The 27,051-nt window shown below is 38.6% G+C and overlaps 2 protein-coding genes across 3 annotated transcripts in view; one reads left to right on the top strand and one right to left on the bottom strand.

The window, feature by feature from the left end:
* The window catches only part of rgs20 (regulator of G protein signaling 20), a 13,785-nt gene extending 10,143 nt beyond the window's left edge, over positions 1 to 3,642 (bottom strand). Inside the window, exons 1-2 of the mRNA XM_056391715.1 lie at positions 3,558 to 3,642; positions 1,485 to 1,781 (exon numbers count right to left, since the gene is read on the bottom strand). Coding sequence (XP_056247690.1) covers positions 1,485 to 1,673 — 189 coding nt within the window. The 5' untranslated portion in view covers positions 1,674 to 1,781; positions 3,558 to 3,642. The remainder of the gene's footprint in view (positions 1 to 1,484; positions 1,782 to 3,557) is intronic.
* Positions 3,617 to 27,051, top strand: atp6v1h (ATPase H+ transporting V1 subunit H). Of its 2 annotated transcripts, XM_056391713.1 has the most exons (14): positions 3,617 to 3,716; positions 4,497 to 4,650; positions 5,594 to 5,693; positions 6,891 to 6,980; positions 7,853 to 7,966; positions 8,683 to 8,787; positions 9,949 to 10,008; positions 10,981 to 11,078; positions 12,853 to 13,045; positions 16,981 to 17,159; positions 17,651 to 17,776; positions 20,059 to 20,160; positions 21,194 to 21,307; positions 26,658 to 27,051. In XM_056391713.1, exons 2-14 carry the CDS (start codon positions 4,547 to 4,549, stop codon positions 26,725 to 26,727), a joined length of 1,455 nt encoding a protein of 484 aa, XP_056247688.1. In that variant the 5' UTR covers positions 3,617 to 3,716; positions 4,497 to 4,546; the 3' UTR covers positions 26,728 to 27,051. The 2 variants fall into 2 exon arrangements, with proteins under 2 accessions (XP_056247688.1, XP_056247689.1); XM_056391714.1 differs by lacking the exon at positions 9,949 to 10,008.

The following is a 27,051-nucleotide window of genomic DNA, read 5'->3' as shown; positions in this document are numbered from 1 at the left end:
AAATTTCAAATTAGCTGAATGGATTGTATTTCTGAATATTATCTCAATTTAACTGACAACAATGATGCATTTGCAGCCACTCTGCTAAGAGTTTGCTGACAAGTCTGTAGTTTTTTTTCACAAAGTGGGCGATATCGTCAATAGCTATCAGAAATTCCTGATATCTCTGACTCAGAATTACAAGTCTGAGTCTGACGTGAATGGTTTTTCCAACTCGGCTGATTGTAGCTAAGGTTTAATGATATGACTTTAATGCAGTGGTCTAATCAGACAAAGTGAAAACACCTGTGTAGGGCTGCAGGGCCTTTGTTAGTATTATTAATTACACCTGTGCTTTACCTGCTATTACAAAACCTCCGCTGTGAAATGTATCTAAACATTAGGTTTGACATTAGCATCCACGAATGAATGTTTTCATATGACTGTTCTTTCAATCCAGTCTCATATACCCGTATATGAGTACTGCTTTAATTCCTATTAAGTTTAGTTCAGTTTCACAGTATGAAATAGTTTGAAGTCGACAAGCTCGAGTTCTGCTCTGAGATACCTGGCCGACCAACAACTTTGTGTAATGTATATGTTAATGACCTGAAGTGTCTCCTCTCTTTTCCTGTCCTCCCACTCAGTTCTGGAAGCAGCTCCTGTGTCCTCGTGGCTCTTTTACAATCCCTTCCCCTCTGTGAATAGTAACATAGTTCTCCTTACTACAGAAAGCTCTCGGAAATCTTTATTTATCCCTTTACCAAGAATCATTCTGCTGCCAAACTCCAGAGTCACATCCTCAGACTATTTTTAGAAACCATTTATGTACTTGTTTCTCATTACATTACATTACATTACATTGGGTGTTAATACTGGCTGTCATGTATTTTGACTGTCAGTGTCACTGACTATGCAACTTGTTTTAGATTTCTAATGACTGGTTTCAAACTATTTTAAGACACACCATCTTTTTCTTTTAATCTTCTTAAGCTTCATTCAGACAGGAAGTACTTCCCTAAATAGAGGTTTGGAAAGAAGCAAGAAGGGCTGCTGACACTCGGACAAGAGCAATCTGGTTGCAATAACAACAACAACAACAGTAGACAGTATGAGGGATGTTTCATTTACTGCATGCAATTAATAATAAAGAAATATTATTTGGAGTGGTATTGCTACTCTATGTTTAATTAGTCAAATGTCAAAATCATTCCTTTTGACAGAACACTTTCAGCAACAGACTTATGTTCTTTTGTTATCCGTGGCTCCTTCCTAGTGCAACAACAAATAAACAACACAATGATCAGCATGGCGTGATTCAAAACATATCTGAAATATGTGCTCTGAGCAAAATAAACTCTACTTATGTACAGTTGTGGTTTTACTTGACTGGTTGGTGACTTTTTCTCCATGAAAATCAGCTCCAAAGTAATAATCGGAGATAGGTTTATGATAATGAGGCTGTCGTCAACTCTAGTAACGCTTCATGTGAAAAAAATGCATACCTCAAGGCACACCATCTCCTGTTCCTCTCGGTCCGGGTCATTGTAGTTTACCGGGTACCCCGCACCATGCCGGCAGGCCCGGGCCAGTCCCCGTATCCGCTGCCACATCAGGGCCCTGGTGCGTCTGATCCCCCACAGAGCAGACGTGGGCCTGATCTCCCACTGCCTCACCGCTCTAGCACATGGCATGCTCCGACCATGAGGCCTCACTCGCCACGTGAGGCTCAAGTCCGTTTGAGATCATAAGAAATCCACACACTCCTTGCTCCTTTCCTCTATGTTTTCACGGCGTCTCTTCTGAAGCGCATTGTGACAGAGAGAGAGAGAGAGAGAAGGGAGGACAAAAAAAAAAGCATCAGCGACCCTGACAAAGAGAAGAGTGTTCACAAAGGAGAGGGCAGAAGGGGATTAGGACAATGTTCCTACTGGATGCAATCCTGATTCCTCTGTGCTTTACTGTCTCACCAGCTTAGGCCAGATTAAGCCAGGAGGTCTTAGTGTCTGAGTGAGATGGACGGAGAGGAAGACTAGTGACAGACGTGGATTCATTCGTGATTATATATGCTTCTTGATGAATTCCCATGTAATACAAAGGATTAAAACACATTGGTAATTGGTCTTTGTAGAGGAAACATATGGCCACAGTGGACATTAGAACCATTAACACAGACACACACTTAACTCCTGAGATGACAACTGTGTTACTAGTCTGTTCAGGAGTTTACTGAGGAGCCTCTAACATGTTATACGTGGTCGTGCCACTCATTACAGACTCACAAGGATAAACGCTGATCAAAGCTCCTCAGTGTGAGCAATCAACTGACTTTAGCCCTCCGTCATCCTGACAAAGCCACAAAGTTAAAGCACACCACCAAGTGATAACACAGCTGATTGTAATTGATTGGCTTGAGTCACATGATTTTAATTTTTTCGCCCCCATCAGGATGTCAGAAATATTACTGACGGACAGGAAATCACAGTATTATCTTAATCTGCTTCTCTTTCCAAGATTGGTTTTGTTTGTAGAGGCTATTTACAGTCCTGTCCATGCTCAGGCAGCAAAGTCACAGACAGTCCACTTTGATTGTATCAGTTTCACATTTCACTGCAGGGGTTTTGGACAAAGTTAGTAAGTTATTAAAAGGACAACGAGGGAGTATAGAGTTCCTCAGTCATTACATCAACTCCCTGCCTGAGCATGTCAGACAAACCATATCAGTAGCATCTTCCCAAAACTCATTTTACCTTTTTTTTTTTTTTTTATTGTAACAGTCCTTTTTGTAATGTCCAACCTTTTCCTTTAGAATTTGTACTTATGTTATCTAGTACTTATTCGTTTATTTATGTTATATTTATCCATTGTGTGTCTACGTTATCATTTCAGTGTATTTTATAGGTAAAAAGAGTCTATTATTTTTTATTATTATAATTATTATCATTACTAATCATGAGGAATTTCCTGTAGTCTATCTTGTCCAATCAGTTTCATAAGTTTAGGAAATTAAACTGAATTGGCTTAGTAACCTCAAATAATAGCACTGCATTATAGCACCACATTTCCACCATGTTTACAGAGGAGAAAAAATAAGGAGTAACACAATATTATTTAATTTATACCCAGTGGAGGGAAGACGTAGAAATGCTGCATTGCGAAAAAAAACTCTATATCAAGTAAAAGTCCTGCACTGAAAATATTACTGAAGTACAAGCATGAAAGTATTATTTGCTAAAACTAGGCGATGCAAAAAAAGAGCAATTAACAGTTGTTATATCCTATTGTTATACTATTTTATATATTATTGGATTTTTATTACCAATGCATTAATATGTAAGTAGCATTTGACTGTTGTAGCTGTTGTGTAGTTTCATCAATAAAATTCCGTCACATTTCCTGAGTTTATAATATATTTTGTATGCAAAATCATAATCTAAAATCTAATTTGTACGTAGTATAAGTACAGTTCTAGTTTTTCACCCCTGTAAAGTAATTTAGCACACCTCTTACAGCATAGGCGTAATTATTGAATCGCTGTTTATGCTAAGGCACTGTAACAATGGTGTTTAAAATGTTACCATTTCGGTTGGATTTATTCTGAGCTGAAACCGAGGCTCCTCAGTCCTGTGTTACTTCTGCAGGAGTCAGGCTGAGGCAGAGCATGTGACTGACTGTCACATGATAGATCGTGACGCCGTGTTGTAGTCTCTCAGCTGTTCGCACAGGACAGTAGCAGGGTGAGTAATTCATCTGAATTTCTACTTACTTACTTCTTATATAATATGCTACAGTTTGGAAAATGTATCTTTTGCCGAATTCTGTTATTCTGAATATGTTATTGCCTTTGTAGCGGTTGTCTTTTTTGACACAGTGTTAAAATGGAAGAGAAGCTATGTTTGCACAGCTAGCGCAGGTTAGCATCCTCAGCTTATTTCACTAGCTTTTTCCAGCAATCGCTTAGCTAACGGCGATATCTGTGTCACTGACAAAATGGGAACTTGACATATTAATATGTACGCGTTATATCTGGATACGACCTTAATAGAGTTTAATGCCAAAATGTATGCACTGCGTTGTTTTATCTCAGCTCTCGGAGGACTCATCGTCACTTGTCGTGACATTGGTTGGAGCTAGTTAGCTAGCATGACCTGTGACTAGCGGTTTCAGCTGCAGCGGTTGGACTAACTACCGACAGAATTAAACTTTTGAGATGAAATATTTCTGCCACACGTCGAAATATCATCAGTGGTAAATCGATTGTAGCTCAAAATAAGCTCTATGGTGGCTTTCTTCCTGGTAGCTCTGTTAAACATGCTAGGTAGCTCGTATACCATATTTCGTTGATTATCAGATATACATCACAGCATCAGGCGTTAAATTCTTGGCTGGCTGTTTGTTGTTGTGCGCTATCAGCAATTTTTTTACTTTGTAATAAACACACACAGAAAACAAGCCAAAACCGGTAACATTGCCCTTAATCCTGAGACACTGATGTTAATTGTGGTGATTCCATCCAGGTGGTGTTGGATTTTTATTCTGACATATACTGTAGTGGACATATCACAGCATGGATATCCGCGGGGCTGTGGACGCTGCAGTCCCCACCAACATCATTGCTGCAAAGGCAGCTGAGGTGCGGGCTAATCTGGTCAACTGGCAGTCCTACCTGCAGTGAGTACAAGTTACAGCAGTATATCATGTTAACATACACTCACTGGACAGTCTGCTGGGTACACCTGAACAATCTAATGCATTTTAATACAACAGCTCTTCCATGACTTCTGCTTTTACAAGACATATAAATGTTCTGTAGGTAATCATTCTCCTTAATGTTTATTATTGAGATCATAATGGGTGGTGATGTTGGACTAGGCTGCAAAGGCTGTTTCAATATGTTGTCAACTCCATTTACATACCTTCTTCTTCTTCTTCTTCTTTTTCTTCTGGGGGTCTACTTTTAATGATATTGAAAGGTTTCAGTGCTTTAATTATATGAGTTAGAAAAATGTACACCCTACAAGCTTTATATATGTCATATTTTGGTGTGATATTGTATTATAGCTTTAAGTCAGCATGTGAAACAGTTCTTAGGCGAGTTAAGCTCTCATTGCATCAATCTTTCTGAGTATATCAGTGTTACATTACAGGCAGAGTGCAGTGTGCTAATCTTAAAGTTTGTGAGTTGTGATTCACTGTCTTGAGTGATACTTCCTCTTTCAGCTTGTGTGTTTTAATACAGCAGATCCGACTTTTGACTCATAGTATCACTCCTAACAAATCATCTGATTACTTGATTCCTTCTTTCACTCAGTATGGATTTATAGTACTACAATGTTTTTTACTATAACTGCCTGTCTTCATGCACTATACATGGTGTATTTTGCCTAAACTAGAACATGTGGAATTTCCAGATTCATTGCCATTATTGTGCAATTGCAATTAGAAGCAGCATGCTAGTGACAAGGCAAAGCCCACTCCGCCAGTGTGAGGTTCAGCAGTATACTGTACGTGTGTGTTATATGTCTTGCCCCAGTAGTAAAGGAAATGAATGATGCTGCACACATGAAGATAGCTTTGTGCTAAAGTGGTATTGTCTCAATTAATTGTCTTCTAGGAGTCAGATGATCTCAGTGGAGGACTGTGAGTTCATCAAGAAGTTTGAAGTGGCCAACTCTGAGGAGAAACAGGTCATTCTGACCAATGAAGGACATCAGGTATAGTCCTTTACATTATCTATGCATTTTTGTATGTTTAGCTAATGGTCTTATTCGTGATTCGTGATATGGCAGCTCCTCCCTTAGAATTTGATCTTTAGTTCTTAACCTTCTAAACCAACCTGACAACCATTCATTCATTCATTTTCTACCGCTTATCCTCTAGTAGGGTCGCGGGGGGGCTGGAGCCTATCCCAGCATCTTTTCGGGCGAGAGGCGGGGTACACCAGTCCATTGTAGGGCAAACACATAGAGACAGACAACCATTCACACTCTAAATTGACCTATGGTCACCTTGACCTATGGTCAATTTAGAGTATCCAATTAGCGAAGTCCCCATTTTGCATGTCTTTGGACTGTGGGAGGGAGCCGGAGTACCCGGAGAGAACCCACACTTGCACGGGGAGAACATGCAAACTCCACACAGAAAGATCCCACGGCCGAGCCGGGACTCGAACCCGGAACCTTCTTGCTGTGAGGCAGCGCTAACCACTGCACCACCGTGCAACCCAACCTGACAACCAGTTATATGGAAATTGGATCTTTTTTAAAACCAATAAAAACATAGATTACGTAGTTTCTAATCTTCTTTTGAGCCTACGGAGCTGATGCATCACAGCACAGAAGCACTGGGGCAGAGAAGAAAATTTGTTTCTCTTATGATAATTATTACAATTCTGCCTGAAAAGAGAGTTAAAAAAAAAAAACAGCTTTGATTTGGTTTTTGAAAAGCTTTAATACTAGTCTTCCTTTTTCACCTCCTGTGTCATGTGACACACACCAGCAACTAGATAACAATACATCAATAAAAACCAGGACTGCCGGTAGAAAACCAAACACGCGCTATACAGTAATCACACATAGGCGCTGTAAAGGTTTACCTGTTTTCCTCTTCAACGGCGGCTTTCCTATGTACTTCCTATAGATAATATGTAGTGTATAGTGCCCACCACAGTGTCTGAGACCAGTGGCAACGCCCACACGCACAAGAGCATAGGTCACCGCACAGACCATGCTGAGAGGTTAAGCCTTCAGACACACACACCTTGAATTTTGCTCACCTGAGTTGGACCCTGTGGACTGTTTTTAGAGGTGCCAGGCAGAATAAAGACAAAAGCTTTTTTGTTCAATTTGTCAAGAAATGCATGGGTTTTGAGTTTTATTGAGTTTCTGTTTATCTATTTTGTGTTTACTCAGTGTGCAAAGACCTTTCTGAATCTGATGGCCCACATCTCCAAGGAGCAGACGGTTCAATACATCCTGACTCTGATTGATGACACTCTGCAGGTACACAAACAGACCCACTGACTTTGGATGAATGGGACATGCACATACATACATAGAAACAATTTGAGAAGATGGTCAGACCATGGTCAGAAAACTAGGAAGGATCACATCATTTTACTCCAACCAAAAAAGAGTTTTAGTTTAGGTTTAGTTTGCATTCCAATATCCTGTCAAATTTTTTTAGCTTACAGGGAAAAATAGCGAATTGACAGGACACAATATTGAAATTTGATGCCAATTTCTGAGAAAGTGTTGATTTTCTGGTGCTGCAAATTTTTCCATTCATTTTTGTGTGCCACAGAAAATAGACAGAGATACTCCTAGTGCATTTTGATGAATTTTTTTATCAAATTGTGAAAATTTCAGAATAGACTACTAATGGGAAATCATTTGCTATAGCTGAACAAAAACTCAAAGTTTTGATTGAGAAATAGACATTATTTAATTAGGGAATATGCAGTTAAATCGTAAGTAATCTTTTTCCCAGAGCTGGACTTCTTCAAATATAAATGTGATATTGTTATGTTACAGTTTGATAGTTTTGCTACTGCTACTGTTAAACAAATATAATGGGAACTCTGCGTCAGTATAAAGTGCTCAGGGTGTGGGGTTTAAACCATTTTCTAGCATCTAAAATCCCAGCAACAACCAGTGTCATCACTTCTACACTGTTGATACATTATGGTTGTTTTAATGAAATAGTTTTATTGAAATGTATTGAGTGATTGCACCTTTAATCAAGCCATCAGACTTCATTATGACTGTTTTTAGATCTTGACTTCTTTGGTAATCACTTTTGTATTAGCATTAGTTTACTATGTAAGTTTACAATCCAAGTGCTCAACTATGACTTTATCACAACTGTCCCTCAGGAGAACCATCAGAGGGTGAACATCTTCTTCGACTACGCCAAAAAGACGAAGAACACCGCCTGGTCCTACTTCCTTCCCATGCTGAATCGTCAGGACCTTTTTACTGTCCACATGGTGAGTTAAGAAATTTGGGAAAATCAGAATACAGGACATATTGCAATTCACACTCTCCCTGCAATGTTTGACTAGTTTGTGCATGTAAAACCCAGTGCAATCCCAGAGCAGAACACAGGCAATTAACACAAGCTAATTAAGCATAGCCTGATCTTATTTTTCCAGATAAAAAGGTTGTATTCCATTAAATTTTTAATGGCCATGAATTTTTCACAGATGGACTCTGCTTCTAATCATAGCAAGGCATCAATTATTCCTCACAAAGCAACCTTCCCTCTTTTTCCTCAATAAAAGGCAATTAAAGTAATGATTTTTCCCGGCCATCCTTTTTAAAAAAAAAAAAAAAAAAAAAGAAAAAAAGAAAAGGATGACCACCAACCGACAAACTGAGTACTTATGAAAGGGCACCCATGACTCAATTAATAATACCTGCCAGATGGCACCCAGCAGGTGGGCATAGTGTGACCCAAAGTCTGTGACACAGTACTTTAACTCAATCCAGTTGCTTTTAAATTACAGCATCAATACTTCTCCACATCCTCCCCTGGCAAGGAGGAAATCGCAGAGATGAATTTGCTCCTGTCTTATCACAGGACGCATTTGCACATAACAAGCCGAAATTGTTAAATTGCAAAATGATGGCTCTGCTGTAAGTTCCTTCTGTCGGTAGACTGTTCATGCACGGCAATATGAAGAATATGTCCCTCCTATATTAGGCGGCGAGGATCATTGCCAAGCTGGCTGCCTGGGGCCGTGATCTGATGGAGGGAAGTGATCTGAACTATTACTTCAACTGGATCAAAAGCCAGCTCAGTTCACAGGTACATCAGTCAGAATTGTGCTGCAAAAATATCTGTTGATGTGTAAAAGGCCTCTATAAATAATCCTGATTTAAAATGGTGGTCACAGTGTACACAATGGCATTAACTACATGTGGAGTCAAAACTGTTCTTACAATATTTTGTAATTTTACAATGCTTTAAAATGATGTGTTCTGCCTGTTTTATGTGACTAACAAACTACTGCAGTATAGTGTAACTAGCAGTAGTTGTATGATAAAGGTGAAACAAAGTTGGAGCTGTTAAACAGCAGTTACAGAAAGGCAACAAGCATCACCAAAGTCAATGAATGTACTCTCGTCAAGGTAATGAATTTTCACAGCACATATTGCATGTTTACAATTAACAAGTCTGAAATGTATGCTCATTTGAAATTTTAAAGTTTGCTGTAGTGGTTAGGAAAGGTCCAATTCATTTGGATTCATCGTCATGGCAGCAGGGATGTGCAAATCAAGTGTTTGTGTGTAAAGTATACTCTATAATTGAGTTTATTGTCGTTATCGTTTGTCCATGTCGTGGGTTATTCTATTTTTAGACATTGGAACATCTACTTATAGAGACATTGGCTTCTTCATATCATGGGGTTTATTTTATTACCTTTTTTTCATAGAGTATAATTATCTAAATAGTCAAAATAATTTCTCATTTCTATCTCAGTTAATTTCCCTTAATTAAGTTGTATTATTTGGGCTGACAGTGAAAACCTTGTTTTATACCTTGAATTAATATATGTATTTATTCACATTGATTTTGAGCAGGCTGGTCAGACCTTGAGGTGGTCCATTTCAAGCTGCACCGTAGGTGCTGGCTTTGCCTTGGCAGATGTATGCACCAAAGAGTGGGATGATAAAACAGTTGAATATTGATTCCTAGTTTCTTTTTCATTTCTGTATTGTACACCACTATTTCTAAAATATCTGAAGGTCGTCTTCAAATCAGATACAGCCAGCTCTGTGTTCTTAATTGTGTTTGATATTAATTTTTCTCTTCAACAGCCGACCAACGAATCAGTGAGCATCCTTTTGTCACTGAATTGCATTTGTGTTCAAACATACAGCGCATGCTGTGTAGTCCAGTAACTCACCTCGAAGCGTTGGCTTGTGAACAATTTTGCACCTGTTTCTTTTGTTTATCTCTCATTAGAACCTACATGGTACAGGTCCAGAAACAGGCTCAGGAGCAGGAACTATTTCCCCCAGTGAAGTGAGTATGAGTGAAGTGCATCTTCGGTCACCCTGGCGCTTCAAGAAAACCAAAAAAAAAGGCGGGGTTTGTGCAAGCTGCAAAGTGTCAGCTCTCACCGGACTTTCACATCTTTTCTTTCCCCTCTTTTTCTCTCCCATCCTGCTCTTGCACTCAGGTTTTTCATTAATAATTGCAGAATGTTGGAGACCTGAGTCTTTTAAAGCAATTTAAGAGGAATTCTCCATTTAGACAGCATGGTGTTTGCTGCCACTTGTTGGTTTTAATTGTACAAAATTGCATGTTGTAAGCCACTTCGCCTTAATGCTGAAAGCGCATGACACAGCTTTTGCTGTACATTATAATAACGAAGGAAATTGGAACAGCATTCGCACAGAAGCAGCATCCTACCATTATCCCAGACTTTGCTGAGCATAGCGTGATTATTCTGAGAAATTTGCTCAGAAATATAGTGACACGAGCGCTATCTAATAACTGAACCTCATCTTTTTCTCTGCATTTTCAACAAGGTAACCTCTACTCCTCCACTCTTCTGTCTTCACTGTTGCTTGTTCCTCTTGCTGGACTTCTTTGCTTTTATTCACCTTCTTCTAATTAACAGATTAATGCAATCTATTTTCTCCTCTCAGCTTCCTCCACTCTAATCTCAATTTACATTATTCTGCTCAGGTGTGATGGGACACTTTTCCCTGCTATTGCTCTGTATTGTACTATTGAGTCTGTGATCTAGCATGTGTTGATGTATACATATGATAGACTGCATGTGCAATGCCTCAGGTTTGGTAGGTGATGGTAATGCAAGTTTTGGACTGGTGTACTTCCATGTGCTGTCTCTGCTTGTCAACTACTACTACTCCGTGTTTCAGAACTGCATTAATTGTAGTTGACCTTCTAACATTTTTCGGTTTTCCTGATTACACAGCTCAGGCTCCTGCTCCTGTTTGAGTAAACCTTTGCCTCTGTCCTTTTCAGAGCTCTCAGTATGTCCAGTGTGTGGCTGGGTGCCTTCAGCTGATGCTGAGGGTCAATGAGTATAGATTTGCCTGGGTGGAGGCTGATGGAGTCAACTGGTGAGTAATGACACCTTATGAACAGGGTTACTAAACTTTTACAGTCTTTGAAAATATGTATTTAGTAAAAAAAAATTCTTTAACTTAATAATTCTGGAACCGAGACTGAAACCGTGGTGCAAACATTGACGATTTTGTGCTACAATATCGGAAGACGAAACCATGAGCGCAACAAAAGTAAAAGTACTCAATATGCAGCTGAATGGCTTCTGTCAGTATTATAGAAACATTGTAATGCTGTTTATAGTCAAGTTTGAGCAATTTTTTTTAATAGTTAAATAAAATGTTAAAGTAAAGTAAAATCGGGGTGTCGAGTGGCCTAGTGGGTCGAGCATATGTAGAGGCTACAGTCCTCGCTGCATCAGGCCCCAGTTCAAATCCCGCATCGGACGGCCCTTTACTGCATGTCATTCCCCCTCTCTCTGCCTCCCCATTTCCTGTCTCTCTCTACTATCCTGTCCAATAAAGGCACAAAAGCCCCAAAAAATATACTTTAAAAGTAAAGTAAAATCAATAAAAATTAATCATGTTTTATATTTTGATGATTTGTTGTTTTGGTGTTGAATTTTAATTTTCAAAGAAATGCACAACTATCGCTGTCAAATGTAAAGTAGTGTAAAAAGTACAATGTTTGCCTCTGAAATATAATGGATTAGAGGAAAAATGGAAAAGTACAGGACAAGAGTAAATGTATTGGTAAAACTGTAATATCCTTGAGGGACGACTTACAGACAGAAGTTGGTGATTAATAAAATACAGAAAGGTACAGCAGTGAGTAAAAACAACAATAAAAAAAAAACACCCAAATACACAGGTTAAAGCCAACATCACTATTACAATTGTCACCATCCAGAGAAAGCAGAAAGAAACAGAAGCCAGAAGCTAGAGACTGCCCTGTTGAATTCATAGCTAGTGAAGGACCAAATCAGATTTTCTTTAAAAAGCCAATAGCTGATGGAATTAGCAACCTCATGTACCTGTTAGTGCCACTTCTACCGAGGTGAAATCTCCATCCTGATTGAGGCAAATTAAACTCACTATTTAAAGGCTGCTGGGAGTCCAATAATATGATCTGAGCTCTCCGTGTGGCTCTCACTTGATTCATATTGGATACCCTATATGTGATGCTTGTAAACTGGACAACATAAATAATTAATAACTGCCAGCAAATCTTTAAAAGCCAATGTAAATTTTGAACATTCTCTGTTGATGTAGCTGGAAAAAAAATACTCTCAAAAATACCTCTTTGGGTGTGAAGTGTACAATTATGTTGTTTTGCTATTCAGATAGTCAAAAATCTTCTGAGAACTGAATTGACAGTTTCATACATTTCCTCACCTGTGACATGAATGCTGTATATTCTGGAGCGACGTTTCGAAAAGGGGAGGGTAGTTGGAGCAGTGTGAGACATTGAGATAAAAGAAACCTGCAACAAACTAATAGAGGGCTCACTGAATATAGCATTGTAAAACTAGCCTTACTACTTAGTTTTTATCAGATAATTATTGCACATCTATGAGATCCACATCTCTGCACTTACCAGCTATTTCTGCAAATGCATGACTCACTGTGTTGCTGTTGTCATTAGTACTGTACTTTGTATTTTGAACAGCTCTTCTGTCATTGAAAGACTGAACATTTCATTTTCAGCCATCATCAGCAACAATGGAGTTGTAGCATGGAGGCACACAGCTGTGAAAGCTCCTCTGTTAGCAAACAGGTGGTTTATTGTTATTTGTATATTATTTATTGATATTATTTTTTTCTATTCAAGCATCACAGCGGTGCTGAGCAACAAGTGTGGCTTCCAGCTCCAGTACCAGATGATCTTCTGTGTTTGGCTCCTGGCCTTCAGTCCTCAGCTCTGTGAGCAGTTGAGACGCTACAACGTAGTGCCAGCCCTGTCCGACATCCTCCAGGAGTCCGTTAAGGAGAAGGTCACTCGAATCATTCTGGCTGCCTTCAGGGTATGTCGAGAATTTTTCTCACTCGTTCTGTGTGTCGCTGAAATGCAACTTTACACTAAAAATGTTTTAACCGCACTGGCTGAGTTGCTGTTCCACTTTGTTTAAACCAGTGATTCTCAAGGGGTTCTGCAAGATTTAGTTGCATTTTTATTTTTTAACTGTACTTTTGAAGTAACAATTTACTACATGAAAACAAGGTAACATTTACACACAAGCTACATTTCATATTCTTCTTTCAAAAGTAGCAAATGGTAGAAATTAGTAATAAACGCCATTAAGATAAACCACCATGTTAACCCTGTTAAATATGCAGTTATGCAGAGGCTAAGACCACACAACACACATTTTTGAGGTACAGAAAATTTTCAGTAAATTTTCCAGTAGTCAGAAACACAAACGCCTGTCAGAGCAACTGAAATCTGTCACTGTAAATAACGGCTCATCAAGGGCTGCCATGAAAAGGTATTCACTATGAAGGGTCACTGTGGTTTGATCAAGTCTGGAAACCACTGGTCTAAAAGTGTTGTTCCTTTTTGGCGAAACTTAGAGCTATCAAATATTTTTAAAAGTGCTTGCAAAAGTTTGCAGGTCATAATGCCATGCCAGCACGTTCATACTGATATAAGGTAGTCAGTGTGCATTTTTCAAAATCTTGCACACCACTTTGAACATTTGCTTTTTAATTAGGCTCTATACTTTATCACAACAAGAGCAATCTAAAATGACAGCTGTTAAACAACAGCAAAGAATATTTAATGTAGTCCTATGAGCTGTGACTCAGGACTTGCTCTACTGTTCATGCCATGTAATGAATTCCCCTTACTATGCCATGACACAATTAAATTAATGGCAGGGGCCCCATTTATCTCCCCATGCTTAGTTGCTTTTCAACTAGAGGAAGTTAGTGAGTCTGACAAGGCACCAACACAGGTCTGGAACATCAGGGAAATACATTGAAAATCAATGTGATAACTGCCAGGTCTTCAGAAGGCTGAGTCTTTAAGGAAGAGTATAGAAATGATTGTGTTGTCCCAAATTATATTACATTTTATGTAGATGTCGACTCCTCTGAAAGTTAATATACTGATATTTTTGCTAACAAACGTGGTTTTGTCCAAGCCAGCAACAGCAGACAGCCTCAGTGACCTTGCTCAGAGCACAATGGTGTGATGAATGGTATTGATTACATGATTGAAACATGAGCTTATACACCAGTGGAGGAAAGTTAGATGATTTTCAAAACCCAACTTTAAGGAAGTTATTCATGGTTTCTTGTACTTCTCTGTCTGCCAGTTTCTATCGGTATTTCACTGTCATTGTGAGCTAAGCAAATGGGCATTTGTGGCCCTAATGTACCACCTTTTTTGTGTCTTGTATTTGCCTAAAGAAATTAGTTTGAGACCATTTTTTAGAGATTATGTCATCTTGTATTATGTTTGCCTCAATGGGATGAACATGTTCCTGCTTTCAATTTCCCCCAAAGCTCATTCATCACACATATCGTTTCGGCAGCACCTGTCACATCAAGTGTTTGTGAATGCACCCATAAAAGAAAGGGCCTCTGTTTTTAATTGGTCAGAGTTTGTACTTCAGTTTGACTGCTATATCTCAGCTAATTAAAAGCAATGGTGGGCAGCAAAGGGGAGCCCCTGAAACATCTTGACGTTCAGTGGGTTTTCCCTGGAGACGTTCCACACACCTTGAAATGTGTGTGTTTGATGTAAAGTAAGGAGATGTACAAAAACATTGTCATTCAACAACAAATGGGGAATTGTTTTGCTGAGACAAAAGGGCTCTCAATGTTGTGTCTTTTTAGAAAGTTGGGATTATCATGTGTAGTAGGAATTCTCTTTTCTACAAACTCAACAAAAATATTCAACATTGTTCTGCATGTCACTTTTTTTCCCAAATGTCCTAATTATGCAAATGATTCTGCTCGCCACATGGGACCAGCAATGTGACTTAAATAATCCGGGCCATCTGGAAGTCCTTGATCACATCCTGAAATGCAGCACTGCAGTGTTTGTGATGTGTTCGCTGTAACCTAACTCCAGTACTCTGGGTTTTTTTTCTTCTTTTTTTTTTTTTTTTTTTGAAAAGCATGTTCAACTAGGTTCCAGAAAACATGAATTTTCTTTTAACCATATGCCTTCAACGGCAAGCAGGTCCTAAACATTTGCTGTGACTTGACCACTATTCGCCCTGTTTGAGACAGATGTTGTGAACACATCACATGTTGTAAGAAAAAAAAAACCCTGATATTTGTAGTTTGCTAGCTGTAGCTATGCCCTGAATGTGGGCATAAAGGGTTCAATCAGAGTATGGAGTGGGTTTCCACTCTCTCTCCATTTTCTTTCCATTAAAGTCTGAGACTGAGCTTCTGGTACTTTGTCCAGAGATCTTGCTTCAAAAATACAATACAATACTGGGACATTGTGTTCTTGTCGTAGCACAGTTCTGTTCACAGCTCACTCACAGCGCCTGAAATTGAATTCTGCCTTAAGAGGTGTATAATGAAATACAGCTTTTACTTTGAAAATTCATAACTTCAATTATGTAAATAAATGTTAGGAGTGGGTTATATGAATTAGAGTTGTTTTCATCCTGATATTGGTATCGGAAATGACACCGGTACCGCCTAGAATACTGGAACAGGAATTGGCGACTACCGATCCGATACCACGTAATGTAATGATAAACTTTATAGTTTCACATCCAGATAAAATGTCAGTTTTCCTGGAAATCAGTAGCCTACTCAGGAAGTTGCCAGTGCAGCCACTAACAGCTACTGTTATAGAGAGGCGAAGAAGAATCGATCTCTGGTAAATAGGGTAATGTTAGCCGTTGGCAGAAGTCTGTAATAGTTGGACCACAATCAGGGTCCAGACCCGGTTGCTGTCCTATCCGGACCCAGACCTATAACCTATAAATTATTGAGAATTATTATTGACATTTTGTGTTTCTGTTTTAACTGACGCAGCTTTTCTAGCCTTTACGGCACTGGTCATGTGATGCTACTCGGCCAATCAGTCAGTCAGTGAGACGAGACGAGAGACAGTCAGAGAAATAAGTCAGAGAACTTCATATGAACATTTCACAGTTTCACAGCAGTAGTAGGCTACAACAATGTAAAGTTCTTTTTCCATATGTTGTCAAGCATGTAAAGACCTGAATGAACACTGTAAGCAGACTGCTTGGTTACCATAAGCGAATTGTTTATACAGCGTTTGTATAGGAGTGATTCTGTCCCAAGCTCCAAGACCCATATAAGCAGTTGATTACTGTAACTGTGACTGTGATCACTATATGTGGTTTACACTGTAAAAAAAAAAAACAGAATCTATGGCTTTCATTTATTTGTTCATGTTTTACAAAGGGTTCAACCTGAGCCAAGCCATTCAACAAAGACGGTAATCATATCACATCCATACAGGGTCAGTAGTATACTGTGAATAATTTAAAGCGTGAATATATCTAACTGTACACATTTCAATGAATCCTTTATTTATGTGTTTGTAGTCTGCAACTATCAATTGTTGTTATGTTTTATGTGATTAACGGATTTTTATTTATTGATCAATAAATTGATATAGTTTAAAAAATATCAGAAAATGGTGAAAAATTCCCACCACAAATTCATAGATGTCAAGATTACATTTTAAAAATAGTTTGATAGTCAAGTCAACAGTACATACCCAAAGTTTAACTTTCAGTCATATAAATACAAGAGAGGGAATAAACCCTAACTTTAAACAAGATGTAACAATTGACTGTTTGGCTTTTTTGCGTAATATATGACTTAAACAATGAATTGCAAACTTTGTTAATTCATTTTCTGTCGCTCAACCAGTCAATTGATTGACTAATTGTTTCAGCAGGACATTGAATTTATTTGCTCATTCATCTGTTCTTCACTCTGTTGTTCTCTTTGACAGAATCTCCTGGAGAAGTCTGCAGAGCGGGAGACTCGTCAGGAGTACGCTTTGGCCATGATTCAGTGCAAAGTGCTGAAGCAGCTGGAGAACCTCGAGCAGCAGAAGTACGACGACGAGGACATCACTGAGGACATTAAGTTCCTGCTGGAGAGGCTGGGAGAGAGTGTGCAGGATCTCAGGTACTCTGTCCACTCCTCTTCAGGAATAACATGAAATTACTAAAAGGTTTAGTAGTAGTATGAGTAGTTGTGCTACACAGAACAGTTTGTGAAAAAACTCTATATATATATATATATATATATATATATACTATTTAATAATCTATAAAAATAAATCCTTGAATGAGTATTTTTAAGATAATTAATTATTCATTGTTATATGAAGTAATTATATTGTTGTACGTGAATCTATCACCTTCATATGAAGCCAATCTATTTTCTAAAGACACATTTCTGTAAATTTTTAATGCTGTATTCATTACATGTGTGGGTAACCTCTAGATTTTCAGTTCGCTTTAAATCAGTACTCTTCACATTAGATGTTTGAGAGAAAGTAGCATTTCCTTTATTTTCTGAGGGACAAATAACATTGGTGATCCTTGGGCTGTCCTCTTCACTTGTTTGAAAAACTTTGTTTGTGCTCTCTTTATATTTGAATTCTTTATCCACAGCTCATTTGATGAGTACAGCTCTGAACTCAAGTCCGGCCGCCTGGAATGGAGTCCTGTGCACAAGTCTGAGAAGTTCTGGCGTGAGAACGCTGTCCGTCTGAACGAGAAGAACTATGAGCTCCTCAAGTAAGATGTAGCATGTGCTGTAGCAAAGCATTTCATTTTCTCCATGGCCTGTTAAACTTGTAACTTGACATTCAGTAAAACAAAGTAATGAAGCTGAAAGCACAGCTTGTTGAAGGACATGTGCCAAGACATGATTTTATTGTGAAATGTTCAAATAAATTTAGTTTGATGTTTTTTCTTTAAGCTGAAAATGAAAATAAGGCTTTAATAGAGTTTCCAAAATTGAAAAGATCATAAATTTTCAAACTGCTTTTGGATTCATTGAAACTGGATGAATGTTGAGAAAATGAACTTCAAAGTTCAAAGTTTATTTTAGCCAGTCTAACTGTGTGGCTCCAGGGATCACAATGTTCATTGGTCGAACTGACCATTTTTTCCAGACTCAGAGGATCAGCAGTACGTGCAGTTTTGATACATTTTGATACCTTAAGCTTTAATCAGACAACAGGAGCTCTAAATTTCTAGCCGATTTTGAAAGCGGGCCACGTCGCACGCTACAAGATTTGAAAATAACATTGAATCACACACTACACTGAAGATGTTTCACCTCTCATCTACAAGGCTTATTCAGCTATAACTGACTTGTGTCTTGTGGGGTCTTTACCACCTTGAGAGTTGTTGAGGTCACATGTGAGTTGTTTACTTACCCGGCCATCGTGTCAGTCCTTTCGGTCGCACAAGTCATGGTGTGGATTGTGCTTTGTAACTGATAAGTGTTGTCGTAGCCCACCTCCTCTGTTTAGTAATGATTGTTCCAGTTGGACGTAGATGGCTTCTTTTATTCCTTTCAAACCATCGGTCCTCTCTGGCCAGAATGTGAACATGGCAGTCCTCAAATGAGAGTCACCTGTCCTTCAGATGTAGGTTGACTGCTGAGTCCGGACCTCTGGAGTTTGGGTTCCAGAGATTGTTGTGAGGGGTGTGTCCGGGGATTCATCAGCCCAAAACTCCTGTGGTCTGAGTGCGGCTTCAGTTAATATCAAAAATAGTCAGTTTTTTAATTGTTAACTAATTAAGATGTTTTTTTTAATCAAAACTCCACATACATCTGCTCCTCTGCATACCAGTGCTTGACATTTTCTCTTTTGCACATATTTTAAAAATCCAACCCTTTTTCTTCATGAACATCATGGTTTGTTTGTTCATTTTATCCAAAGATTTATCCTTTTAGCACAACGCAATCGTTTTAGACTATTTCAACAACTGCTGGATGGATTACAGTGACATTAGGCACAGACATTCATATTCCACAGAGAATTAATCCTGCTGACTCTGGTGATCCCATGACTTTTCCTCAAGCGCCACCAATACGTTGACATTTGTGGTTTTAAGTAATATGTCTTAACAACTACTGGATGATTTACAAGAAATGCGACATTGATGTCCCCCGCAGGAAGAATTGTAATTTTCTTTTGTGTGTTATCATACAATCATTCACTCAAAACTAATTTTGACTCAATACTTATTTATTTCATTTATAATAAATTACCTGCAAAACTAATGACATTCCCATTTAGTGCCAAATAATATTGCAAATGTTAACATTTGAACAGACTAAACTAAGATGGTAAACATGGTAAACATCGTCAATGTGAGCACTTTATTGTCGTGTTTCTAAAAAATAAGGTGTTAATTTTGATTGATTGAGGTTTTTAAGAAATATATAATGTTTACATGATGTCACATTTTAAACAGCTTTTTAATGAAGTGAAATTGAAACTTAATGTTAAAAAAATATTAAAGTAAGAAAGACAAAATCAGTATTAAAAGTCACTGGTCACACACGTATTCAAAAGACCCATTTTTGTTGTTAGTGTGTGTCCAATCCACGAACTCAGACATAAACTTGTTTTATTCCTTGTGATCTGTCTTTGATATTCCAGTCACACACTCTGTTGGGCCTACTGACATTCAGTAAAAAACCTTATCTGCCCATCTCATTGTCTCCTCACTGTCCTCTCTGTAATCAGCTCAGGCATCATCTCAGCTGAAATTACCCTCCTTTTAATTAGTCTCCTTCCCCAAATCTCACCCACACTTTGTCTCTGAACCCTAAGGTGTCACTGCTGAGGATCATTGAATCTCTGCATCAACCACTTCTTCTGGGGAAAATAACCTTAGCTAATCTTTTATAAAGCTTTCTCAAAAAAAAAAGTATTTTCCTAGGAGCATCTGAAACATACTTTCAGAACAAATCAGGTGTGATTGATCTGCTTTTCTTTGTGAAGCAGACGGACCTCTTTATTTGAATTCCTCTCCTTTTGTCTGGCTCTCTTTGATAGGATCTTGACAAGGCTGTTGGAGGTGTCTGATGATCCTCAAGTCATAGCAGTGGCAGCTCACGACATTGGAGAGTATGTGCGACATTACCCACGTGGCAAAAGGTGAGACATCTTACAGTTAAAACCAAATAGCATCAAAACATGAAGCTACTGTGATGTTTCGATATACAGCAAAAACCTACTTCCACCCACAAGTGTGGGGCTGAGAACACTTAGTGGGAATCTACATCAAAAGCAAGATGGCAGCGGCATCTAAGCACTACTGAAGCGTCCAGTAGATGTGGTCCAGACTGACAGACCAGGCTGAGTAACATCAGGAACTTCATAGCAGAATTAGTTTTCACATAAGCCCCATGACGAGTTTACAGTAAGGAAACCGCATTGTTGATTCTTTGATTTTTATTTCTCCTGCCCACTGTAACCGGTGAGGGAAATATGCCTATAGTGAAACTGGAACGCTCTAACATGCCTAACTGGAGACCCTGACCTTTCAGTCTCGATACAGTTAATACGTGTGCTTTGCTATTTATACGACCGAGCTGAAAGCAACAAATACAAACTTTGCCAAAGTTCACCAGGATCAAGTCATTTTTCAACAAACAAAAACTTCTACTTTAAAACAGCCAGCACCCTGTCTGCGGCTGTAGTTGTGCCATGTTTGTTCAAATCTGAACCCTCGTCACATCTCGACACTTCACCTCATCCTCTCCATATGTGGTTAGGTGTGAGACTGTTTGACGGACAGATCAATAATGGTTTTTCTTATTCGCCTGTTGTCAGAATCTCAGGGTTGGTATTTCCCATTTTCAGCCTTAAATTGATAATTAAACCCCAGTAGGATCAATTTACCCAAAGTATGTAACAGAACCAATGCATGTACTTTTACCTACTTTTCTTTTCAATGCTCAGACCATTTACTGTATTTTCACATGCCTCACACTGGTCTGTTTTCCCATTTGAAAGCATTATATCCTTTTATAAGACCAGTGACCCTTCGTAAAATACAAAGAAAATTTCAGTCAGGCTTGATTAAATTACCTGAGGCCGGACCGCTGAATGACCTATGAAAATAAGACCATTTCTCTTTGTGGATAAAGGCTTTCACCCATTATTCCTTTTATTCCTCCCATTTCAGGGTGATTGAGCAGCTGGGTGGAAAACAGCTGGTGATGAATCACATGCACCACGAGGACCAGCTAGTCCGTTACAATGCCCTGTTGGCTGTGCAGAAGCTGATGGTCCACAACTGGTATGAACACATTCATAGACTCATTGATGCGACTGATGTTTTCTCTCATCATACTCATCATACATATAGTGTCATTAGGAAAACAAGCCCCTAAAGTTTCAGTTGAACCACATTCTGTTTGTCAGGGTAAAAATCAGCCCATAAAACAACACAGAGAAATGTCAGTGAAGTAATGATAGCGATATGTTTGTGGTAATTTATGAGTTATTTCCCACGTATAAATTTGCCCATCAGAGAGCTCCGACAAGTTTATTTTTCGATGTCCAGGTCAGTATATATCTTGGTCACAGTTCCTTGATAACAAAATTTAAAGGATCCTTACCAGAAATGTGTTAATGTATAAAACTATATATATCAGCTGAGGTATTGTTCTTTTTTTTTTTTTAATTCTCAAAAACTGATGTTGTTACTCCTTAAAAACCTTCCATCCAAACCTGCACCGTTACAGACTTTATATACTTTATTTTACTCAAGCACTGGTCAACACTTGATCTGTACAACTCCTCAGATTTGCTCTTGATCGAAACACTCAACTCACCATCATCGTTGTGTATTTTTTTGTGTGTGTGTCTACTGGATTGCTTGGAAACACTAAAAATCAACAAGCAACAAGTGAAAATGTGTTTGTTTTGCCGCTGCTATCTAAAACACACCCGGCTCCCGGAGCAACTGTGGATGCAGGAACTGTGTTTAATATCAGAGTGTAGTGCTGTTTTCCCATCTAAGTGATCTTAATGTTCCACGTAAACTGTATGTTCACTGAAGTGTGAACAGAATTCAGTTCATTCACCGCAGCACAAAGGGTTTTCAGTCTTGTTTCGGTAACCGACAAGAAAGGAAAAACACATCACACTCATTATCAGATCCACAAGAGAAAGAAAGACATTTTTTTATCCACTCCACTTGAATACTATATCTTCCAGTGTAGGGTAGATCTTTTTTTTTTTTTTTTATGTGTAACAGCATCTTATAGGCTGAAAAATGCGGTAAGTCGAGAGGGGGCAGATTTGGAAGTTATAAAAGGTTTAACCCAAAGATAATATTCTAATTTAGAAAATGTCGACAGTATGTGGCCATATGATAAATCCTGGAAATTGGACCTCATGTTATTACTTTTCTTGGTGAATAAAAATAAAAGAGCGAGAGTAATGTTCTATAAAGATTGCGATAAATTAAAAAGAGAGGGAAATGGATTGAAGAAAAATGAAGTATGCAGTTAAGATAAGAAACACCTGAGCGCTGCTCAAGGGTTTAACTTGTGTATGATTTGTAGTCTCAGTTGAAAAGTGATTCAAAATTCAACACACATCTTAATATTCTTATTTGACTTGATATGAAAATAGATATTTCACCACTCTCACCTTGCTTTTTAGCTACGTGAAAGCAGCAGCATGTCATTTAAAAGCCCGGCACACAAATCATATCTAAAGACATTAATTTGTTTTTGTACTTCCTGTGATGTCTACTTCTTCTAAGTATCAATCCGTCCACGCCCTCTGCTGTTATGAACAAGGCTTCAGGCAACATCGTGCTGTACTTGAGCCGTACTGACGCAGCAACACAGACTTGTATTTGTGTTGAAAGAATATAAGGGGTTTGAAAGACGCAATGAGTAAAAACACTTGAGGATTGTTGTCATTGTCGGTTTTCCCTGTTGTGTACTGGCCTACCTCTCCGCTAGCTTCCTTAGGACCTCTCATTGGGGGTGTGGTTATGTCTCAAGGATGTTGTGCTGCATTGAATTGTGCGCTGCCTACACTCATTGCCTTTATGAAAACAGAAATATGTGAATCCTACAGCAGAATGAAAAAATACTGGTTGGTGCTGGTGTTAAGAAGGTCTCCATTCACCCACAAGTTAATTGATATTTTTACAGCAGCTCACCACACCCACTGTCACCTTGAGTGGGTTGTGTTGTCGACGTTGTTTCCGTGATCTTCTCATCCTACTTACCGAAGGCTCCTGCTGTCATGACAACAGCACAGTTGAATGTGTGAACCAACAAAGCACTGTTCTTTTATCCTTATAACTTTTTAATCTGCTTTGTAAAGTTGCTGTTTGTTTTCCTAACGTGAAGAGGCTGTGAATGGATGTAATCTTTCCATTCAGCTCCATACTGATGGTTTGTTGTTTAAACCCATCAGCTATTGACAGTCATTTTATCCTTATGCTGTACTGGCCTCAGTGTCTAGAGTGAATCACAGTTGTTTCTACAGAAGTCTATAGTTCAAATGTCATTATATATTATTAGATTCCATCTCATACACTAGCCTGGCTTTTAGGGCCAGCAAAATACCCAAATGTGTGTTCAAGATCACTGTGTATTCCTTTTTAAAAGCCTGAGGGAGGGAGTGAAAAAAAAGTAAAAGAGTAGAAAATTGACCTTGGTGAGAATTTCAAGGGACCAAATGGTCTTGAATTCATGTTCCTCTCTCCAGTCCGTGTTTTGCTGAAATTGTCACTGAATAGAATTGAGGGGTCTTGTTGATTTGCAGTGATTGAATGTTTATCATTTCCCAGATGACTTTGTCCTTATTTGTATTCTTTCGTTAGAGTTGACACAGCTTCTCAACTGTGTGCAAAATGTCTCCTACTAGTTTTTCTTTACCATTTTCTAAACCAAGAAGAATGTCTTTTTCAAGGCAGTAATGTCATAAATCTGTCTAATCTAATCTCTACACATTTCCAAAAATGTGTTTTTCTCTTTTTCACAATCTAAATTACTCTCTTTGTGAAGGCCTTTTTATATAGAGCAGGTACCTTGGAAAATGACATCATATTAAAAGAAAAGGCTGAATATCCGCACACTGAGTTTATGAGAGATGCATGTTTGTCATAGAAACAACCAATCACAAACACCTGAGTCAATTACTACCAAGCAATGATCGGTTAATAAAGCGTCAGCAGGATACAAATGAAAATGGAACAGAAGAAATTGATGTTATTTCACCTGATAAGATGTGCAATGAAGAAATAGAATGAATGACATTTTTGATAACAAAAAAAGTTTTAAAATGGGGGGGGTACGGTACGGTCCTAATCTTATATCCAAACTGGGAATATCTTCATTACCTTGAAAAAAAAAAACAAATAATTATTGAAATTTATAGATCAATGTGCGGAAGTACGTCTCACCGCGATGTAAATTTAAGACGGAACCCAGATAATTTCAGCAGTTTCACACAACAGAAGAAACAGCTGTTGGTGAATACAAGTACATGTCCCGCTTTATGAGGCTGTGGTCTGTAGTCCTGGTCTGCAATGGCGACTCGTCAAATGCACAAAGACGAAACGATTAAACTACTTGCTGCCACAGACTGGAGGCAACCTGCGCATGGCTCCAGCACCTGTGTGCCTTTTGTGGATGTGTGAGCAACAAATAATAAAATCACGTGTTGCTTTTTTACTGGTAATTTGGCTTTGAAGTGCCAAAGTCTGAGTGCAGGCTTTTGTGAGCACCAGCTGCTGCCAGACGTAATCAATAAAGGGATTGTTATTACATTGCTATCCAGCAGCTACAATGAGTCGTGTCGCTCGATGTGATTGGCTGAGCATTAGTTTGAATTCGTATTTTGCTTTGGAAAAAAAATTCTGTCAGATGAATGTAATGTGATGTGATGTGATTGCGGGCGAAAGCACAAGAAGATTGACCTTGAATGCTGCATTTCAGCAGATTGAAATTTCGCCTTGTATTTGCTTTATTGCTTTCAGTGACGCGATATGTAAAAATCACACCCTTTGGATGTGTTTCCCTGCGCAACAACAAAGCAAAAACGGGATGCCTTGTAAATTAGGTTGTATCTTTTTCAACTCTCATTGGCTGGTGCCATCTTCCCATACAGTAAAACCTGATCATTTTCAGTCACACCTCGGTCAGATCGAAGATGAATCACATTGTAATGTATTCAGTTATTTTTAAAATGTTAGGTTCTTTCCTTATTTAGCCCCTGATTGGAGTGTTACTAACACCATGCTGTGCTGTGCTTCATCTCCTGGACTGATTTTCTCAGAGTAGATATTCATTTCCACAGCAGCCGCAGATACATTCATCAGAAAGCTCCCTGTCTACAGAACACTGACTTCGTAACTCTGGCTCATCCTTCCATTTACATTGCCATCTGCCTTTATTAACTAGCTGGCTGTGCTCTGAATCAACATATATCTGCAAGTGTCTGAGATTTGTGATGTTGGAGTATATATATTTTTTTTCCCCTCTTAAAATTGGAAAATTTTACTCCACACTGTGAGTAAGTACTTGACAGAAATAGGGGAAAGTGATCTAAAGGTCAGAGGCTTAAAAGCTGTTGTTTGATAGATATGAACTGACCTGGAGCAGGTGTGAGGAATCATGTTCCTTGGAGAGTCTGCAGGTTTTCATTTGCATTGGAAATAAAACTTAATTTTCCATCTTTAATTAACTTTATGCTAAGCAGTGAAATTCCCGGGTATATGCACATACTTTTGACCCTTAAAAACACAACGTCCTCTGTGTGTACCTGCTTTGTTTGGAAAATACTTGACTGTTCACCAAGTTGGGGTCAGCAGTTAAGAAAGCAAAAATTGTTTGGCGTTTTTAAGGACGAGAGACCCGAGACAAAAGTGGAAACATACAGAAAACTACACAGTGTCAATGAATCGCGAATGCTTTTTGCTGCTTTCTGTGACTCCTGCTCACTGTGCTGTATTAACTTACTGCTGTGATACTTAGATAAGTGTGAATGTAGGAAAATAACAGCCTGTAAAAATACAAGTAGGAAAGGGTTTTGTTAGGAGCTCCTAACAGCTTTGTTGCTCTGTCAGAAAATAAAGACGTTTGAGGTTTGCCAGCGTCAACGCTCAGTGGTCTGGGTGTTACTTATTTAAGAACATAATTTCTACCATTAGGAGTGTTTGCCAGCCTTTTCCATTTTTAGTTTTGTGAGAGGCATTTGAGATCTCTGGTAGGAGGAAGGTGAGTGTCAAGATAACGCATCTGAAAATGTTACTGCCAGGACAGAAACCTGAAGTAGAAGCGTGACCTTTCAAAATTGTGGCATTATATTTCAACATTTAAAATAACATAATGTCTGGGTCAAGAACAAGCAAAGGACTATTCTGAAAATTAGAAACTCACTTAAAACTTCCAACTGATATTAAAGTTCCTGAATCCACTCAACTGACACCTGGATGAGAATTGAAATACACTGAGTTAAAGGAGTAGTTTTGACATTTTTGGAAAAATTCTTGTTTATAGACCTTACAATTAATCATTTTATCTATCAGGTGGATGGGAATTAAAATTGATCTCATTCAGCATTAAGTTTTTTTATGTTGGAGCGGAAAAGTCTAATCTGTTGTTTTCCTCTCACAGGGAATACCTGGGAAGACAACTGCAGTCCAGCGATCAGCAGCAAGCTCCGGCCGTAGCAGCTCGAAGCTGAACTGTTCCTGTGCATGTGTGTTTGTGTATTACTGTGTGGATGAGTGTGTACATTGGTCTTTGCCATTTTATTAATCAGCTGTCCATTTTGTGTAATGACTTGAAAATCAAACGGTGTGGTTTCCTCCTTCCACCCACGCCCCCAAATGATCCTCGATGTGACCAGATTTGAGTGTCGTGTTTCGTGTCGTACCCTCTTCAGCTAAGTGATGTGTGGTGATTGAAGTCACACTTTATGTCTGTGATTATGTACAAAACTGCAAGTTATTTAAGTCTTACCTCCACAACATTGTATGTGTCCCAATAAAGATGCTTATCTATGGTG

The sequence above is a fragment of the Seriola aureovittata genome, chromosome 12 (assembly GCF_021018895.1).
Source record: "Seriola aureovittata isolate HTS-2021-v1 ecotype China chromosome 12, ASM2101889v1, whole genome shotgun sequence".
In the NCBI taxonomy this organism is placed as follows: Eukaryota; Metazoa; Chordata; class Actinopteri; order Carangiformes; family Carangidae; genus Seriola; species Seriola aureovittata.
This window is presented reverse-complemented; position numbering and strand designations above follow the sequence as displayed.

What these genes read in the sequence shown, in the direction of transcription:
- atp6v1h (XM_056391713.1), top strand. Translation starts at nt 4,547, where the DNA reads ATGGATATCCGCGGGGCTGTGGACGCTGCAGTCCCCACCAACATCATT. An exon ending in TGATTGATGACACTCTGCAG is followed by an intron (nt 6,981 to 7,852) that starts GTACACAAACAG and finishes ACTGTCCCTCAG; the next exon opens with GAGAACCATCAGAGGGTGAA. An exon ending in AAGAACTATGAGCTCCTCAA is followed by an intron (nt 17,777 to 20,058) that starts GTAAGATGTAGC and finishes TCTCTTTGATAG; the next exon opens with GATCTTGACAAGGCTGTTGG.